The 21059-nt window shown below is 39.2% G+C and overlaps 1 protein-coding gene and 1 long non-coding RNA gene across 8 annotated transcripts in view; both read right to left on the bottom strand.

Annotated features, from left to right (window-relative positions):
• Cobll1 (cordon-bleu WH2 repeat protein like 1) overlaps positions 1-21022 on the bottom strand; it is a 131202-nt gene extending 110180 nt beyond the window's left edge. For 5 of the 7 annotated variants that reach the window (XM_048345307.1, XM_048345310.1, XM_048345311.1 and 2 more), the window contains exons 1-2: positions 20686-21022; positions 19834-19951 (exon numbers count right to left, since the gene is read on the bottom strand). In XM_048345307.1, coding sequence (XP_048201264.1) covers positions 19834-19951; positions 20686-21007 — 440 coding nt within the window. In that variant the 5' untranslated portion in view covers positions 21008-21022. The other 2 variants (XM_048345313.1, XM_048345309.1) reach the window with 2 other exon arrangements.
• LOC125350609 lies at positions 2978-6370 on the bottom strand. Its single transcript, XR_007210778.1, has 3 exons — positions 5694-6370; positions 3521-3528; positions 2978-2991 (listed from the first exon to the last, which is right to left on the bottom strand). It is a non-coding gene; the product is annotated as an uncharacterized LOC125350609 (long non-coding RNA).
• Positions 21023-21059: the final 37 nt, after the last annotated feature.

Raw genomic sequence — 21059 nt, 5'->3', positions numbered from 1 at the left:
ACAGCTTGATTCCCCTTATTTCACTCTGAGAATGTCACTTCTCTGGCAGCTTATTCCTCTGAGAGTCACAGCAGCACCACACACAGATGTTCTCCCAAGCTAATGATGGCTCTCATAGCTCCTGGATGGGAAGCAATCCCTGTCATTGGTTTCCTCACTGGCTTTCAGACTTTTAAAGAAACTGTCTGCCAATTCTTAAACTAATGTTTTCATTCGCAGAAGCTCAAAGGTTCAACAGCTGAAAGGGTCACACACACACATACACACACACACACACACACACACACACACACGACTTGCTATGTAACGGGTTCAAAAGTATTTTGCATGACAAAAGTATTTTAAAAACTTGAAACAACCTGCAATATAAACCTAGGGGGGAAAACATGAACCGAAGATGCATAAACATCTAAATGTTCATTTAAAAGCCTAAAAGACTATATCTAATATCATATTACCTGAACTATATCTGAAAAAGCCTTGGTTTCAAGGTATAAATCAGTATTCTTCTAATAAAAGAATTTATAAAATTACTTATGTTTCCATTTTAGAAGTCTGCTATGGATATTAGCATGATAAAATTTCTGGGAAGATATTTAAGGGAGAAAACAATCTAACCTATACTTTCCTTACAGTTATGAGACCACTGGAGCTGTTTACACAAAATATGGTAATTTGTATCTTACTCAAAATGCACTTTGGAAATTTAAAATGAAAGACATTTTATCATCCATCTCTAGGTGGCATGGACGACTTTTCTTTTATTTATTTTTATTATCTTTTTGACATATTTTGTAATAAGCATATTAATATTATAATCAGAAAAAAATATTTAAAGAGGAAAACAGATCATAAAGTATGCCATATAAGTCAAGCCTCCTATTGCTTTTCTTATTGGCTTTGTCATCGTGGTAAAGAGGCAAAGCATTATTAGGATGCAAATGGATTTCAAATAACATCTAGGTTCCAGTCTCAGATCTGGCACTGCCTGGCTATACATCTTGTGTAGTTATACTACAAGCTCTGCTTTTGTAACATCTGGGTAATGACTGTATCCACTGAATTTAGGCTTGACATGACCATTAGATGAAGCAGCACATACCTTGTATTGCATATAGTAGCTAGTGAACTGTCTTTCACTAGCATACCTGTGACTAGTGACATGTGACCTTGCTCCATTTGAGTAGCAGAAATGCAAATGAATTTACAAATAATCATTTGATCTGTGAAGCAATTAAGGCTCAGAATGAATTTATATAAAGAAGCATCTTAACACTTTAAAAATTTCTAAGTGTAGAATCAATACCTAGGTATTCTACTAGAAATGCTCATTACTCTCCCACTGAGCTGGAAAAGTCACAGCTGAAATAACCTGAGACGAAGGCTGCCTGTCCCCTCCCAGGTACTGAAAGATGAGCTTGAAGTCATCCTGAAAAATACCAGGTGTTAGGGACACTCTAGTTCTTATCAGTAGCTAAATTCAGCTTCTAGATAGATACTTCATTTTTATAGCATTTGTGGTAAAGTGTGATGATGCCTCCATTTCTTGTTTATAAGAGGTAAAAGATCTGTTTTTAAAGAAAATTCTCATCAGTGTGTGATAATTTATGATTAGGATGGTTCAAGTTCTCAAAGCAGAATAATGATGTTATTGTGTATGACTTCACAATAGAAAGTTTCACTCATTGCTTATCAGTCTTACAAAAAAAAAAAGATACCATTAGAGTTACTCCCACCTTATGAAGGAGAAAGTGAAATGGTCAAAAGAAAGGCATTTCTCACAATGCCAAAGGGAGGAAACAATTAGAATTATAATCTCCTTGCTAGTATCTCTAAAATGGGGCATTTTTCTCCTTCACAAGTGAGACTGGTTTTCGTTAAGATCAACATAAAGAAGAGGATGGGTAAATTCCATGAGTCTGGCTTGGAACTGGACTTGAACTCTGGGCCTCATGGTGGTAACTAGGTAGCCATTTTACCACTTGAGGTATGCCGGAGTCCTTTAGCTTTCCATGTTTTCATTTGTCTGTTTGTTTTTCAAGATCTGAGACTTTTGCCCAGCCAGCCTTAGACTATAATCCTTGTATCTTCACTTCCCAAGTAGGTGAGGTTACAGGGATACAGCACCACAATCTCTAAGGATTTAGAAACCTTCAAGCCAATCCCTCTTCCACTTCTGGGAAGAGGCAAATGAGAACAAGGCATTCCTGTCCTTTCTTGGGGTTGAGTTAGATTGGAAACAACATCAGCATTATAATTAGTACTGTGACCTAATCATGTACATAATATTTAAAATTTTAACAACCATGAGGAATGTCTAGTATATGCTGGTGTTATTTTTAGCATTCTGTCTTATTGTCCTCTTCTACCACAGAGGAAATAAGAGGCTAGAAGAGGAAGCAAAGTGCCTAGGCCAGTGAGTGACAGAGCAGAGATTCAGGTTCAGATCTTGTCTCCAAGCTCACTAAGCAACAGCTGCCTGCCAAGTGTTGCCTGGCTTCTGGCTGGACCAGTTCTATCTGAAACCAAAGCCAATGCTGTTAAATGCCAGAGAGCTATGGGTACTGGCTCATTGCACCAGGCAACTGGGAGTAAAATGAAATAAACCAGTGTGCTTAAATTGCTCTATAGAATGCTAGATCACCTGCCCAGATCTTACCATTTTCTGAAGGCATAGTTTAAAGATAAATTTGGGTTTAGAATTTCATCTTACTTTAGGATAATGTAAAATGCTAATTTGTTACCAAAACATTCTTAGAAGGAAAAAATGAAACAGGAAAATCATTTCTACTATAGTATTTTAGTCTTGTACCCATTTGAAAAGTACAGGGAAGACATGCAGAAGAAAGAACATTCACAATGATTTTCTTTATTAGGTGCTTATTTGAAAATTTAATTTCTTAATGGTTTCATTGCTAATGACATACATATATATGAGAGATATACATATATATGTATACATACATATATATGAGAGAGAGAGAGAGAGAGCTAAACCAAAATAGCAAGACTGTGGACAATTTCCACTTAAGGATGTTGACACAAACAAGAATTCTTATGCACTAATTAATCACATAGTTAATGACCAATTGTTTCACTTTTAAAATATATATTCTATTCTGTAAAACAGAGATTTCTCTTCTATCACTATGCAAATAGAAATATTTAGGTTTCAAGTAAGAATATAGTCCATATGCCCCACCCAATAACTCCATGAGATGTAGAAAGATTTCTTCTCTCAACATGAAGAAGAGGGTCCTGGGAAGGTGGCTTAGTATTAGAGTGCTTGACTAGCATGTATGAAGCCCTGGGTTCAATTCCTCAGCACCACATAAACAGAAAAAGCCTGAAGTGGCACTGTGGCTCAAGAGGTAAAGTGTTAGCCTTCACCAAAAAGAAGCAAAAGACAGTGCTCAGGCCCAGAGCTGGAAAAAAAAAATGCAAGAAGGAAGCAGTATTGTTCAGAATTTTCATTTATGTTGTTAATAAAATATACTTCTTTTTCTTTTAGAAATACCACTGCAAGTGCTGTGCTGGTGGCTCACATTTATAATCCTAGCTACTCAAAAGGCTGAGATCTGAAGATCAAGGTAGCCTGGGTATGAAAGCCTTATCTCCAGTTAACTATCAAAAAGCCAGAAATGGAGCTGTGGCTCAAGTGTTAGAGTGCTAGTCTTAAGCATAAAACTCAGGGATAGCACCCAGGCCCTGAGTTCAAGACCCAGACGAGCACAAAAACAAACAAGAAAAGGAGACCACAGCAGAGAATAGAATGCTAAAAGAGAATCTCAAATAAATAAGTAAATAATATCACAAGAGTGATAAGAAATAGAACACAATTTATTAGCACTGTGCCTTAAGAATTCATTGCTTAATGCCTCCAAAATGAACATTAAATACTCAGTTCAATACTTAGCATAAGTGAGCTCGCACCACTTCGATGGATGGGTAATTCCCTTGCCTTCTCTGGCAATGTGGGCTTGTTACTCAGGTTCAAAAAGTTACTCAGAAATTCAAATTATGCTAATCTAATAACAGACCACTGTGTCTCTGGTACATGCAGAAAATAGTAATAAATGTTGAAACTTGCACAAAAGTCTCAGTCAAAATAATAGCACCTGCTGTTTAGATTTTACAACAGATTTTAAACTGCACAAAAGATGCTAAAATTACTAATGACTACTTAGCAGCAAGTGGAGAATGGGGCACAGAAATAAACCCAAACATCCATCAAACAGTGGACTGGTTACATAAATTAGGATTCATTCCTACAATGATATATATTTAGCAAAAATAAAATCCTATACATAAAGAAGTTACCAAGAAATAAAGCAGTTGTGTATTGTGTAGAGAATAACATGTACATATTTACATTTGGTCATGATGGTAAAGAGACTCATTATTCCACAAGTAGCCACAGTCTACCTAAAGAAGGTTCTTGTGCCCTTGAGATGTAGCTAGTATGAGTACAAAACTGATATTTTCATTTAATTTAATTAGAATTTTAAATCTGACTGAGTTAAAAACAGCATCTGTGTTTTGGTAGAAATGGTAACAGTAAGACTGGAATATAAAACGCATGAGGTCCTGGGTCTAAATCCCCAACAGTACAGAAACAGTAATAATCAAGAAATATTAATGCTGATTTCTTTTGGTGAGAAAAGTCTTATGTGACAGAAACCAAGGGACTGAAAGGAGTTGCCTTACCATTTTGTCATATTTTTCCCCTTTTGAAATTTGGGCCATTTGAAAGTATTTCCTCTTAGAAAAATACTGAATGTTATCAATTTAATTTTGGAAGAAAGTGGTCCTTCCACAATCATTGTATGTGCTTTTAAAGGGGTTAAATATGGTCTTGGAAGAAAACATTTTCTAATAATCTAAGATCACATAGTCTTTCATGGGCAGGACCCAACTTACGTTAGGAACATGAAAGATCAAAGCAGTCAAACCTTAAGCTACTTGCTTAGTGGCTTAAAATCCAGCATTAGTACAGTCACATCTTCTTCCACCAGAAGAAACTGTTTTCATTTTCCATTTATTGAGTATAATTTTCAAGTTTTTAAAAATATTTCTTTCATTCTATTTTTTGCTTCTCTTTGTCCTAGTACTAACGGAGCCTGAACTCATGGCTTCACTTGCCTTTTCTGCTCATGGTTGTTACTCTACCATTTCAGCCACACTTCTTGCTGCTTCATTGTAGACAAGAATTTCATGGATTTTTCTGCACTGCTAGCTTCAAACTTTCAAACCTGTTGAGTAGCTAGGATGATAGATATGAGCTTCCATGTCACCCAACTCTATAAAACTTTGATTTCCCAGCCAGGCAAAAAAACTTGATTTCATAGCACAGTAACAGTGGCTCATGCCTATAATCCTAGCTACTCATTAGGCTGGGATCTGAGAAACATTATTCAAAGCCAGCTGGGATAGGAAAGTCAATGACACTCTTATCTCCAATAAACCATCACAGGCTGAAGTGGCTTAAGTGATAAAACACCAGCCTTGAAAAAAAAAAAAAAAAAGCTAAGGGGCAGTGCCCAAGTCCTAAATTCAAGCCCCAGTATTGGCACACACACACAAAAAAAATCCCCTTATATTTCCATTTAGCATGCACTTAGCTAGCCAGAGAGAGAGAGAGAGAGAGAGAGACAGACAGACAGAGACAGAGAGACAGAGACAGAGACAGAGACAGAGAGAGATCTAATTTACTTTTTTCTGAAACATCATAAAAACTCCAAAAGTGGAATCAAATGCTACACATAACTGAATTTAAATATTAAATTAACAGATTGTATATGAACAGGTTATCTCCTCAAAATCCCTAAGCCTTTGTATTTTAAACATAAACATACATTTGCTAAGCTTTAGATCCACATCAATAAGAACAATTTTTTAGTAGCAGTATTGCAGCTAAGAGGCTGGTTTGTTCTCTAAGACTAATAAAGTGAAAGAGCTTCCATTCTCAACTCGTAAGCACTACCTTTTCTTACCTTCTTTGAACTTCTGTAGGGAAGTTTGGTGTGGGCAGGCTTCATTGTTTGTGTCACTCTAAGGAGAGTGCCATAGACACACAGAAGTAATGGGTACAAAGCCATCCCCAATGGCTCAGCACCTGAGTGGTGACAAGAGTAGGACAGGATGCTTACCTGGTACCCGAATTTTGTTGTAGAATGAACAGTATTACATAAAACAGAACAGTCTGATCAATGCACAGATCACCTTAGAGAGCTTGTAACTATTAAGGTGGGATGATTAAGTACCAGAACTTTAAAAAAAATTATTTCTGAATGGGAAATATTTTTTTTCCTTCTCTTTTGTCCATTTTGAACTCAGGGCCAGACATTGTCCTGGAGATTTTTCTGCTCAAGGCTAGCACTCTACTACTCTGAGCCACAGCACCACTTCCAGTTTTCTGGTAATTAACTGGAGATTGGAGTCTCCTGGACTTTCCTTCCAGGGCTGGCTTTGAACCACGATCCTCAGATCTCAGCATCTGTATAGCTAGGATTAGAGGCGTGAGCCACTACTGTCCAGCACAAAATCTTTTGAAATATCCAGTAAAGACTGGTAAGTGGTAGATAAAGTCAAAGGTGGAATGAAAACATTTTCACTATACTGTGTGCTTCCTGCCTACAAAGCTATATACACATTTAGCACAGGATATTATTTCTTAATGCTATGAAGTGATTCCTTTAACACTATTGATTGATTTACATTACTTTCATGTTCAAATGTAGGTGGCGTTCCAAAACCTTGGTCCATCTTACCTGAGTTTTAAAGTAATTATAAAAACAATAAAATACAAAGGTCCTAAATCTTTGACTTTCAAATCTCCCATTAATATCAATTTTAACTTCTATTGTTCTTAATATGTGAAACAACATACAAAAAAGAATGAAGAAAGATACAAAAATCATTGCAAATATTGATTCAGTGCCTTAGAGAACTTCCACTAATTCAACCTTGCACAATTTGCATAATGTTCTAAAATTTTCATATGAAAATACAAATCCCTAAGTGTCACTCCTCAAGTACATATATAGAAACTTGATTTATTTTAAAACTTTACTAAATACATCCAAAGGTTTAGTCTTATAACCATGAAACTATGTTTGTGCTGGGAATAGGTGCACTGTGTTTGTAAGACACTAACTTCAGGATTCCATTTTCTTAGCATCATGAGTCAATTTCCTATAGATTTCCACACAGAGATAAGATCATAAGCAGAAAGTGAGAGTCACTCCGTAGTATGGCTCCTGTGGAAACACGGTGTATTTTCAAGGTGACATATGGTAAACTGAACCAAATGAAAGACAGACCTGGGTCAAGATAAAAATTTGTCCCAATTAAAATGCCAAGGTGGAAATGAGTACATTTCCTCTCTCAGATCACTCCAGTTAAATATTTTTGTTCAAAGTCACACCTCACTTTCCTAGAAAGAAGTAAAGTGAACAGGCAACAACCTATCACAATAAACCGTATCCTTTACAAGAGACAGGAAAAACTAAAGATGCAAAGTTAGCAAGCAGAGGATCATCACAGAAAGTGTAAAAGCTACTTTTTACCAGCTGAAGTTCTTCTCTGAGACTTTCAGATTTGTTCTCTTGAAACAGGACAAATGTGAGAGGATCAAGCAGTTCTGCAGGGATGGAGAAGACCACACCTTTCGTCGATGCAAGAGAAGAGCCCACTCCCTCTCTCTGGTAGGGCACTTTGCTCGAGTTTTACTGACAATAAATGGGTCCTAGACACCTGTGAATGAAAGCTGCTGCAGATCAGGACACACAGAGGTCACCCTATTCCAGATGACCTTCTCTATCCAAATCTGTTAAAGCCATGAGAGACAGTGAGTGGGGATAGGCATGAAAAAGCAAAAGAGAAAGAACAGTGTTCCTTCCTCTGACACTCCACTGTGTATTATAGACTTACTCATAGTTCAACATGAAGAAAAGACATTAAATGGCTCCTATAATTATCTTGACTATTATTGACTCCCTTGACTTAGAAACTAGAGCCTGTGGATAGCAGCATAATAGTCATTTTCACATGTAGTCGCTCAATTTCCTGTTTTTTCCACACATCTGAGCTGAAACACAACTACTACAGCTGTTAAAACTTTGGCTCCTGCTACCACTGCTCCCCTGGGCTCATCAAATGCTTCCCGTTTCTACTTCCCTGCAAATAAGAACATGTGTGCATGTACACGGTGGCAGATTAGAGAGAGGATGTCCTCAAGGACTAGAGATAAACATGTCACCTCGGTTTGCCTCTGCTTTCCTTAGAAACATAACTTGTAAGTGTCTAAGATGTGATGTTAGGCCATAAACCAAAGTGGTACATTCAGTTTTTACAAATGCACCAGTGTACACAGTGATTGCTTTGTGTTAATCTCTCAAGTTAAATTGCACTGAGAATGTGGTAGTGTTTCCAAGGACACCATCATTATAGTGACATATTCTGATTTATTTGGCATTTTGATCTAATTAAAGGGAATCTACATGCTACACCAAAAAAATCAGTACAGTTATTTTATAGGCACAACCATATTTTGAACACAAACTATTATAATTTAGGTTCTTATTCAACAATATTTCAGAGGCAAGCATCTGAAACAGTTTAGCTATTTTCCAAAAATCAAATCTCTACCAAATAGGGCATTTTTAACCCTTTTAAACATGTCCAAAAATGTTCTGCAAGCCTTCAAGAATCATAAAGCAAAACTTCTGCCCTCTTCACCTATACTTTAAAAAAAAATAAAGCTGTACAGCTTTGGTTTCAGTTAGGGAGCCCAGGAGAGAGCAAGGAATAAAGGTAAAATAAAGAAAATTACATTGGAGCACTCCAAAGGCACTCTGCTCACCAAGCATCATAGTTAAAATTTTTTAAATCTTTCATGGGCTCATTTTTTTTCTAGAAAACTGAATAAGTTATGAAATCGCCCTACCACTGTTGCTCACACCTGTAATCCTAGGTACTCTGAAGATGAGAAGGATCTCGGTATGAGGCCAGCTCAGGCAAGAAGTTAGCAAGATTTCATTTCAACAAACAAGCCAGATGTAGTGGTAAACACCTGTCATCGCAGCTATAAAGAAAACCATTAGTAGAAGGATCATGGTCTGAGGGAGACCCTGAGAATAAATAGTGAGACCCTGTCTGAAAAAGAATCTATAGTGAAAAAGACTGGAGTTGTAGCTCGAGTGGTAAGACTACCTGCCTAAGAAGTACAAGACCCAAACCTCAGTACAGCTCAAAGAAAAAGAAAGAAATTACTCCTCAAGTTCTATAGTATATTGTGTTCTTTCCCCTACAAATTTCCTGACAGCCTTCCTTGAACGATCTCCCTCAGTAGAAAACATTACCATGGAAAACATAGAAGTACTAGCTAATGGGGAGGCTGAGAGCTGAGAATCCCATTTCAAAGCCAGCCAATGTAGCAAAGTCTATTTAACTCTTATCTCTAACCATTAGAAAGCCAGAAGTGAGTGGCTCAAGTGGTAGAGCACTAGTCTTGTGCAACAAGAACAACAAGGAGGCCCAGACAGAGTTCATGGCCCAAGAACAGCAACAACAAAAATAAACAAAAATTAGAGACCCAAATATTTCAATTTATTGCCTGTCTCCTATAAGCCATAGCAATATTGATTTCTGTACAGAGATACCTAAGTACATTTATTTAAAATGTATTAAAAACTATGACAAATAGCTACGGCTCCAACTTTGTATGCATAGATCCACACACTCACTCTCTCCTCGCTTTCCTTTATATCCTTCCTTGTCTTAATACTGATATAACTGCTGCAATTAAAGCATATCAACAGAACCCTTCAAAACTTGAGTCTACAGCATAATTTTAAAAGTACATAAACATATCCAAAATATTTAAATTTATAAATAGCACCAGAAATATAAAGTCTGTGCAAAGCTAAAACATTCCAAGCTCACATTCTCTAAAGAATATAGCCAGTTCCTCAACAATCTTCTCCCAAGAACTCATTCCTCAGATATGAAGTTTGTGTTGAAAACTGGAGACATTTGGCCTTTTATAAATAGACATGGGAAACTTTATTCTCTCATACTTTTAGTTTGTTTTTACTATCACAGATGGGGGAAAAATTTAGCAAGCAAAGTCATAAAAATTCATCCATAACTATCATGTTAGTGATATCAAGCTTAAAGACATGAAATATCTCCCAAAACAACATGCTAGACATTATAAAGACTGTTTGACTTAACTTTTAAAATAGTATAGACTCAAAATACAAGAAAGGAATGTCTTCCTCCTTTATCCCATTTGTTTCTAAACACATACACACATACACACATACACACATATAATACATGCATATACACATAATATCAGTCTCTTATCAGTCATGTTTTATCCAGATTCCCTCTAGATTCTATTATTTATAAATGGTAAAATTATAAAAATTTTGCCAGTGTGCTAAATCTTCACTTGAAAATCAATGACTTTACCATTCTGTAAGATCCAGTTTTAATTCATGCAAACAAATACAGATCACTTAGTTCCAATGGATATTTAAGTTTGATACTTAGAAGTCTATAATAAAAATAAATACTAACTAAAAATCACTTTCCATTTATTTATTTTAAAGTTAGGCCAAGAGGTCAGATTTTTATAGAGTCAGAAAGCAAATAACGTTTAGCTTTGCAAGACACATGGTCTTCATCTAGACTACCCAATTATAATGGGGAAGCAACTGTTGACAGTATACAACTACAGTGGTGTGACTATGGGGTATAAGTAACATCTTTACAAACACATGTGAAGGAAAATAATATTCAGAAAATTAATATCCAGATAATTAATATGGAGCACAGAGAATACCTAAAACTCCATGGAGGGGGGAGATTACAAAGGTACAGGAGCTGGCTGGTGATGGCTCATGCCTGTAATCCTAGCTACTCAGGAGGCTGAGAATTGATCTCAGTTCAAAACCAGCCTGGGCAGGAAAATCTGGGAGACTGTTATCTCCAATTAACCACCAGAAAACTGGAAGTAGCACTGTGGCTCAAGTGGAAGAGGGCTAGCCTTGAACTGAAGAGCTCAGGGACTGAGTGCCCAAGCCCAGAGTTTAAGCCTGAGACCAACAAATAAACAAACAAGCAAACAAATAAATAAATAAAATGGTATAATTCTTCAAAGAAAATATAAATCATGAAATAAAGATACATAAAGATATTTTAAATCAATAATCACTAGAGACCCTACTAGTCAAGCCCAGGAAGAGAGACATCACCTCACACCCCATGGAATGACTTCTGTGGGTAAAACAGAATACAAGAAAGTAGCAGTTGGAAAATATATGGAAAAATTAGAAGCCTTATGTTCTGTTGGTGGGAACAGAAAATGACCCAGTCCCTGTGGAAATGAATGCAGAAGTTTCTCAAAAAATTGAAATATCCAGGAGTAGTGGCACACACCTCTACTTCCAGAACTCAGGCAGCTAAGCCAAGGGGATCTTGAGTTTGAGTCCAGCCAGCCTGAACTACACAGAAATATCCTGTCTTCAAAATAAGTGAATGAATGAATGAACGAACAAACAAACAAATAAATGAATGAATAAATAAATAGAAGTATTATATAAGATACTAATTTTACTTCCAACTAAACCTTCCCCCCCACAAATTGAAAGAAGGGTCTTCAAGTGATATGTATATACTTGTAGAAATACTATTCACAATAACTAAAATGTACACACAACACAAACATCCAATGATGGATGAATAAACAAGAAAAATATTATCTGTACATAAAAGAATGTAAATAAGGAATAAAAAAGAGAGAAATCAGTCAGGTATCATGACACCAGTTTGTCATCCCAGCACTTGAGAAGCTGAGATAGGAGATCTCCAGTTCAAGCCCTCTCTGGGCTATACAAAAAGACCATGTCCTAAAGTTGGGAAGGAAAAAAAGGAGCAACACATGAATACATGCTCCAACAAGGATAAACAAAGAAGGCATTATGGCATGTGAAATAGGCCAATCCAAAGTAAAACTATGATTGTATTTATATGAGATACCTAGAATGGTAAAAATCGTAGAAAGCAGACAACAGTGGCTATAGGACCAGGGAAGAAGGGAAAAAGAAACTTGTCGTTCAATGTGCAGAGAGCTTCAGTTTTGCCGGATGAGAAAATAAATTGAGATAAATGATGATAGCTGAATAATAATATGAATACGTTTAATTCTGCTGAACTACATACTTCAAAATGGTTATGACAGTACATTTTATGTTATGTGTATTTACTACAATTAAAAAATGGAAGTTAGGTGCCGATGGCTCATGCCTGCAATCCTTGATACTCGGGAGGCTGAGATCTGAGAATCACATGTCCAAGCCAGTGCCCTGGCAGGAAAGTCCATGAGATTCTTATCTCCAATAAACTACTCAGAAAGAGCTAAAAGTGGCTATGTGGCTCAAGTGGTAAAATCCTAGCCTTGAACATGAAGAGTCTCAGGGATAGCACTCAGGCCTTGAGTTCAAGCAAAAGGAAAGAAAAGGGGGGAGAGACAGAGAAAAGAAAAAGAGAGAGAAAGGAAGGAAGGAAGGAAGGGAGGAAGGGAGGGAGGGAGGGAGGGAGGCAGAGAAAAAAAGAGAAAGAAAGGGAGGAAAAAGAAAGAAAAGCCCAGCATCAGTGGATCACATTTGCAATCCTAGCTACTCAGAAGGCTGTGATCTGAAGATTGCAGTCCAAAGCCATCCCAGGTAGGAAAGTCTGTGATGCTTTTATCTGCAATTAAACAGTAAAAAGCTGGAAGTGGAACTATGGCTCAAATGGTAGAGTGCCAATGTTTTGTGGAAAAAAGTAAAGTACAGTATCCAAGCCCTAAGTCAAAGCTCCCATATCAGCACACTTACATGTAAAAGATAAAAATAACAAGTTGGGGTGGGCAGGGGTGGGGGGGAGGCATTTTAACCAGAGAAGAGGCCTGTAATTGTGCCATTTTGCTATGAGAGTACTGTATCTTAAATTCTAAGCACAAATATAACATGGAGATAGCACTGAAGAATTGTTTCTACTTAAAATCATGTTTCCTTTTTAATTTTTTTGTCATAGATAATTTCTTTAGTAAAGGTCTGAAAATTGGGAGTCAATATCCAAATCTGAAAAATAATTATTGTACATAAATAGGGCTCATGAGTTTTTGACATATTAACTAAATGAAAAACGTCTGGCACTACTACATACCTGGCATTTCAATAGAAAGATAAAGTCATAGAACAGTCATTCAGTTTCCCTTTAATTCTTTCAGAGTAAATTAGGCTTTGAAGGAGAAGGCTAAAATGGCTTGACTAAACAATTTCATTTTTCCTGTTAGGTAATAAAGAACTCAACTTTTGAAATTATGATATAAATAAATTTAATAATTGTCTAATAGCAAAAATAATAGCAGACTGTCATATAATAAAAGGCTATCCTTTTACTGTAAGTTTATAGGCATAATTTATTAGGAGTAATGTCTTCACTTTTCTCAATATACTAAGAGTTTGAAGACATAGCTCAATTCACATCTCATTTTAAGTAGACAAGTTATGTGTTCACTTTTAAAAACATAAACATGATTTTATAAAATGTGATAATGTACTTTTACACTATTTTAAATATATTTTTAACTTTTTTGAGTCTGGTTATATAGTCAGGCTGGCTTCTATGTCATGTTGCTCCTGCCTCAGCCTTCCTTCCCCAGTAAAAACTTGCAAAGTTTTAAATTTTAAGCTATTCCAAACTAGAAAGGTGAAAGAAAACTGAAAGCATTACTATGGAGAGTTACAGTAAGATAGATACAAGAAGAAATGACCAAATTGTAGGTAAGTAATAAAATCTCAAAGCATGCTTATAATCTTAGCATGCAGGAGTGTCAAAACAGTAAAACTAACTTGAAAGTTCTTGTAAGCCATTTAGCATAGGACTTAGAAACTTCAGTCAAAAGAGGTTGCTTGAGATGAGCACTGTTTTATTAAGCTACATCCTGTTGCGAGCATCTCTTTCCTTTGGGCTGGAGGCCTGGCTCAAACAGTAGAGTTACAGCTGAGTAAGAACTGTTTTTTTTCTGACAAGTTACTGATTTGCCCAGGTGTACTGGTTGATGGTTTAGATAAACTTTTGACTCCTTTTAAATTAGCTAATCATGCAACATTGTGAACCTCCTAAGTTCTTACCAATCAGAACAATAGACATTAACTACACAAGAATAAAACCTGGGTGGACTGTCCACCCAGTGTTGTTTGCTTACTTGGTTTCCTGACAGTTGCATGACCTTCTGTAGAAGTAAAATCTTGCAATTTTCAAATTCCTTTTGAGTTGATATTCTTAATACTATGTGAAAATCCAACATCCCAATACATTTCCAAAATTAGTATAACCCATAGTAGCAAAGATACAGCTAGAGATGAAGCATATAGAGTTAAGATCTGAGCTGGAGTTCTGTGAACTAAGTGTATTCAGCTCTCTGAATTTCAGTTTCAGCATTATGAAGTAAAATGAAGTAAATATATCACCTAAAAAAGGATAATGGCAATTTTTCTAAAAATAATAATATAATAAAGAACATATGTGAAATCCTAGGACAAAAATAAAGCTAGGTGTCCTAAAAATGAAGACTAGCAGACTTCATCCCATAAGACATCATCTCTATCTCATCTGCGGATTGCTGACAATTGAATGGCTCACAAATACAATTGTGTATTAAAAGCACTTGATTGTCATTTTAAGCTAGACACACCTTGTCTCAGGCTACCCAGTTAAAACAAATGAGTAGGTGTGAGAGTAAAGGATTAAAGATCCTCACGTGACTAGCATGTTGAAACCTATGTAAAGTATCCACTAAAACTGCCTAGGACTGGTAGCTCAGGCCTGTAATCCTACCTACTCAGGAGGCTGAGTTCTGAGGATTTTGTTTCCAAGCCAGCCCAGGCCAGAAAGTCCATGCACCTCTTACCTCCAATTAAGTATAAAAAAAGTTGGAAGTGGAGCTGTGGTTCAAGAGTCATAGTTCTACCCTTGATCAGAAAAGCTTATGGACAGTGGTCAGGCTCTGAGTTCAAGCCTCACAACCAGGACAAAAAAAGAAAATAGCTAACAAGGACTCACTTCATAGAAAGCTTTAGAAACAATAAAGCACCCAAATAAAGGCATAAGGAGGCAGCTACATGATCTTTTCTTAATACTTCTTAAGCTTTCGATTAATGCCATTGCTCCAAGATGTAAAACTATGAAGTGAGTTTGTTATTTTCCTGGCCCATTATAGATTTGTTCCATAATCAAAGCACTAAGATCTCAGAAGCAAGGTCAACTAAGTTCTTGACATTTACATTTCAAAGTGTTAAAAAAAAAAAGCATATCTGGTAAAGTAAAGTACACAAGGACTACCACATAGTTCTAAAGATAAAGTACTCAAGTTAAGGTCAGCAATCATTTTGTTTTTTCTAGGTGATTAATGCTATGCTACTAAATACAGTACTAATAGAACTTGGATTACTTTACTATGGTAGACTAAGTACTTTCTTATCCATAAGAAATACATTCCAAGACCCCAAGTGAATGCCTTAAACCTTAGGGTATAGAACACTGTTTGTTTTACTATAAACACATACCTAAGGTAAAGTTTAATGTATAGACACAGTAAAGGATTAGCAACAATAACTAATCAAATAGAATATGCCATAACAAATGCTATTTGATTTCTCTCAATGTGTCTTTCAAAATTCTTTGCACTTTCAATGCAAGCAAGCACTTTATAGCTTTGTGTGTGTGTGTGTGTGTGTGTGTGTGTGTGTGTGTGTGTGTGTGTGTGTATTTGAATTGCTGGCATCATTACTCTTATGCTTTGGAGCCATTATTATGTAACTTAAGGGTTTCTTAAACCCAAATCTCTAGTATACTGAGTCAGTGATCTGATAATGGAGATGACTAGTAAGTGACTGATGAGCACAGTTGCATAAACATGACGATATATTGGACAAGGGCAGGATTTTCACATCTTAAACTGGATGGGACAGGATGGATGGGGATGGATCAGGATAGCCATGAGATTTCATCAAGTCACTCAGAATGGGTTACAATTTAACATTTAAAAATTGTTTATTTCTGGAATGTTCCCTCTAGTATTTTCATGCCATTGTTGGCCACAGGTAACTGAAACAGCAGTGAAACGTCTCATACAAGGGGTCTACTGTCATTGAATAATCTACAATAGAAAAGGAAATCATTTCTGCCTACCTTCAACTCCAAAGTTTACAGCTAGCCAGTGTCTCCAGTAGTGTTGCTATCTCCGAAACAAGAACCACAAACAAATCTACCTAGTATTTCCACTTCACAGGAAAATATATGAAATATATATGATTTCTCACATTTTTCAGGAAACTCAAAATCCTTCTGCCTCCGTTTACTAAACTGGATTACAAGCATATACCACCAAGTCTAGCTCCAGAAAATTACTTTGGTTAGTTCAATTTAGTACAGTTTAGTTAAGTAAAACAAATGATTTGACAACAGAGCAGGTTTAGAAAACGCTAGCCAATAATATAACATTTACAGAACAACACATAAAAGGCAATAAAAACAATTAGGTTAGCTACAGCTTAATCTGTCAGAAAACTACCTACAGCCTAAGTAGGAGGCGTCAGGGCCTTCTCAATTAGTGTGATTGAATTCTATATTGGTATGGCCTGTTGGACCCAAAGCAGAAGCTTGTCTACATCAAGGGCATCTCACCATTCTACTTAACAACACAAACTCTTCTTCTTGGGAGACTGAAGGCAAAACACAGTGAATTTAAGGCTAGCCTGGGATACATAATAGGATTTTGACGTCTAGCATGTTTTCCCAGGCAAAATAAATAAATTAATTAAATTTTTAAAAAAACCTTTAATACCAAAGAAAACTGAAACTATGACAATTCAATTGCTTTTGAAGTCTAAACTAAGCCTTATTTCAAATGCCAACAACCAAGCCGGTGAGATTCACAACAAATATACTGTAGATACTGTTGCATGATATTAAGAAAAGGAACTAACTAATCTAGACAGTGAACGATTAAGGCAGCAAAGCAGAAACCAAGATAAAGACCCTGGAAGTGACTACTAGATCACACTCCTTGAGGGCAAGGACATTGGAAGCTACAATAAATGACACTAACTATACTTACTGACACTAAAACAACCACAACTTCTGTGTAATGAAGCCTCAACTAAAAAGTAAGCCAATACCATCTATAGCCAGTAACTCACAGGAACAGAAATATATGATGCTGAGTTAAATGTGTGAATGAACTGCAATTATTTTAACAAAGCATTCTATCCAGATTACGATCCTTGCTTGGAATGTTTGAAAGTAAAAGCAGCAGCAGAGAAGCCAAAATAATTACTTGTCCTAAAATAATGGCTTAGTCCTATGTGCTAATTGGCAACAGAAATAATACAAGTAGGATGGAGGATATGAACTAATTTTACTTCAGTTTTACAGGCTGACAGCAGATTTCCATTGGGCCTCTGGTGAGAGCTTTATGGTAGCATCATAATATGGTAAATTAGCATTATGGCCAAAGCATATTGGAAATGGGACACAAAAGGGCAATCAAAGAAGGTCAGCCATACTCAGTTTGTGAGGATGCACTTTTGTCTATAAACAGCCCTCTCCCACTAGGGAAGCATTAATCCCTCTTATGGACCTAATTGCTTCATAAACGGATCACATCCCACTACCACTGATTCGTAAGAGACCAGTCTTCCATCACATAAAGCTCTGGAAGACAAACCACAGCACAGAGGTAAGTATTCAAGTGATTTGTTACACTGTAGGTTCTGAAAGCTGGATGTTGTCACTGCAGCATTCAAGAGGCAAAGGATCATGAGGATAATGAGTTTGAGACCACTTAGGGCCAAACTTTTAGACAAACTTATCTCCAAAAAAATTTCTTATGTCATGCCATGGACAAGAAAATACTGGAGAAAAAGGCAATGAAAGCCACAGTTTCCTTTAAATTTTACAACTAACTTGTACTGAAATGTCACCAAAGTATCTTTCTTGTCTTTACATTCTCATTTGTAAAATATGAAGTTGTGCTAAATTTCTTTAAAATGAGCAGTTATGGCTAACATAAACCTTTGAAAATTATAGAGGACAAGGGGCTTCTTTTGAACAGCAACATACAACAATAAAGACTAAACCAGGCCTAACTGCCTGCTAGAATTATGAGTCATGACATAATTACATTTATAGTAAGAAATTTACCTCCAAAACCTAACAATTATAACACATTAAGATCGCTCCCTGTGATCTCAGAAATACTCTTATCTAGGATAAATCTTTACACAACTTATGCCTCTTTAACATTCTAAGTTTTGAAAGAAAGAACACTGAACGTTCAACAAACGTGATATATACATATGTGTGCACGTTGTGTGCCTCCAGCTAGAGACTTTTATCCACAGTTTATCAATGTGTTCTACAATCACAAATTCTAATTCAGTGCGCTTCCTTAATCATAGATCCCAACGTGGGAGTTTATGGAAGTGAGCATCTAAATACTATAAAAGAGAAGAAAAGGAAAAAAAGAGGAACAAGGTCAACAACACCAAGAGGACCACTTGGGGGGAGGGGGGCAGCAAAGATAGCAATTTGGAGAAAAATGAAAGAATGTTCCCCCCATTCGTAAGCATTACACTAAACCTCTTTTTGGATTAGTCATGTTGCCCTGAGACTTTTCTACGCTTCCTCTAGACAGCTGCCAATGTTCGCATGGCCTCCAATGAATAAGCATGCTGTGGCTTGGTTCAAAGGAAACGTCTGTCATGTTCCAGGGAAAAATGACTTCTTCACTGTTCAATAAGGAACAGCGCATAATTCTTATTCATTAGACACAACATTTCCACTTCTGGGATATTCATATACTCTTCGTGGCATTTCTGCGTTCAACTTCAGAATGGAAACAAACTGAGTTGGAGGAAACCTGGGGAGGGGGGATGGTGAGGGTGGGGGGAGGGAACCACACGACAGCAATGGGGCCTCACTTCAGAAGGAACACAGGGGTTACACCTGAACTATTCTCCGAGACCAAAGTTAGCTTCAACTCCTCCTCATCGCTTGCAGAACTACCTGTTCTCATTACTATTTACCCAAACGGGTAGCAGGGTGACCTATTAGCATATTTGGCAGGAAGGCATACTTCATTTAATATTAACTCACCATGTGACGGTTCCTTCCCTTTCAAACTCTCCTCGAACAGGAGAGGATAAAAAAGAAAAGTACGGTGGTGTGCAATCCCGACTTTGCGTTGGGATTTGGCACCAGCAATTGGCCACAGACACACACACCCCAATCACAGGCGAGCACTCTGCCCGCTCCCGGAACTGTCATGCGGGCTGACAAGCTGACGCGTCCCGCAGCCCTCCGCCCGCTTTCGCGGTCCCTTCCCCACGGTCACCTTCACCCTCCGGACCTGCCCGGGGCCTCAGTCTTTGGCCAAGAACTTTTTTTTTTTTAATCCCTTCTGAGTTCACTTACAGGTACCGTCCCCCACTGCTCCAGAGCCCCAACAAGGGTCCCTTTGTTGCAAATTCCGTTCCTGGACTCCTCTCCCAATTCTTGGTATTCAGCTGGCCGTCGTCAACCCAAGGCAGCCCCAGGAGGAAAGCAGTCAAAATTCACCCGAACCCCACCCCAAGGGGCCTCCCCAGCCGCGTGGAGGACGGCCGCCGACGGGGCATGGAGGAGGAAGCCAGGTACATCGGCCGCGGCCTCCCTGCCCTCGGCCTCCCTGGCCTCGGCCTCCCAGCGAGCGGCGGCACGGCGCTCCGGGCTTACCCTGGCGGGGCGGCGAGCGGCGTGGGCACGGAGGAGGCGTCGTCCGCGCGGGGGGATCGGCCGTCCATCGCCCAGCGGGGCGCTGCGCGGGATCCAGCTCTGAGACGGCGCGTCACTGCTGGGGTGGGAGAGGCCGGCCGGTCAGGGAGGGACGCGCGCCTTCCCAGGCCCGACAGGGGCTGGACGCACGTCAAGAGTCCGCCCGACCCACTTCGGCCCCGAGCGGACCCGCCTCCCGGGAGCGCCTCCACCTGCGGGGCCGGGCGGGATGGCCACAGGTTCTCCCCGGACCGCGGCGGGAGGCGGCGCTGCAAGCTCCCGCCCCGTGGGGGTCATTGGGTAGCTATTTGGCGCCTCTTGGGGAGGGACCTGCGAAGCCCCGACTGGAAGTGGAGGAGGAGCGGGCCAGGCGCACCAGCGACCCGCCGCCACTCGGGCTGAGCAGACCCGGCTCCTCCGGCTGAGTTTACACAAACAAAACGCCCTGGGAAAACTTTTTGCAAAGACAAGTCCGGAAGGGGAATCTTGTTTTTCCCACCCAGGGATCCTACTTGCTTTTCCAAAGGAGACAGTGGCTCGCCTGTTCTCCCTCGCAGCTTCCTCGCCCACTCTCCCCGCCTGCCCCCGGCCGGCTTGCTAGCAGCTCGCTTCTCAAGCCGGGACTTGAATGGAGGAGAAAGCGGCCGCCTCTCCTCACCCAGGCTCGGCCCCGCGCAGGCCGGAGGGGCAGAGCCAGCGCCTCCCCCTGGACCCGCGGGCGGGAAGCCTGGCCCCGCGGGGCCTCCCCTAACCGGCCCGCTCTGCTTGCGCGCTCGTTGGCTGGATCGCTCATAAACTTGCTCCCTCACTCACCCTGCCCCATGTCCCTGCCCAGAGCCCGGGAACTCGCAGCCGCCTCCAACGCCAGGCCGCCCAGAAATGAGCTCGAGGTGGGCGGCATCGGAGCGAGCGAGGCAGCGAGCCGGAGAGCGGGACGGGGCGGGCGGCTACGCGAAGCGAGTAGGAATTTCCTTCCCCCAGGGCTTCGGCTTTTGGGGGTATGGTTGGGCAGGCTGAACGCAAAGGAAGCGCCCACGCGGAGAGTTCCCATTCCCACCGCTAGGGCGTCACCTAGGGAAGCCTGCTGTGCTCCAACCCCGACAGGTGGGCAGCAGGCTGGGTCCAGGAAGAACATGAGGGGAGGACCTATAGGCCGCCGCGGAAGCACCCAGAAACTAGCAGAACGA

This window comes from Perognathus longimembris, chromosome 4, assembly GCF_023159225.1.
Source record: "Perognathus longimembris pacificus isolate PPM17 chromosome 4, ASM2315922v1, whole genome shotgun sequence".
NCBI classification, from domain to species: Eukaryota; Metazoa; Chordata; class Mammalia; order Rodentia; family Heteromyidae; genus Perognathus; species Perognathus longimembris.
The sequence above is the reverse complement of the archived record's forward strand: the minus strand, read 5'-3'. Positions and strand labels throughout refer to the sequence as shown.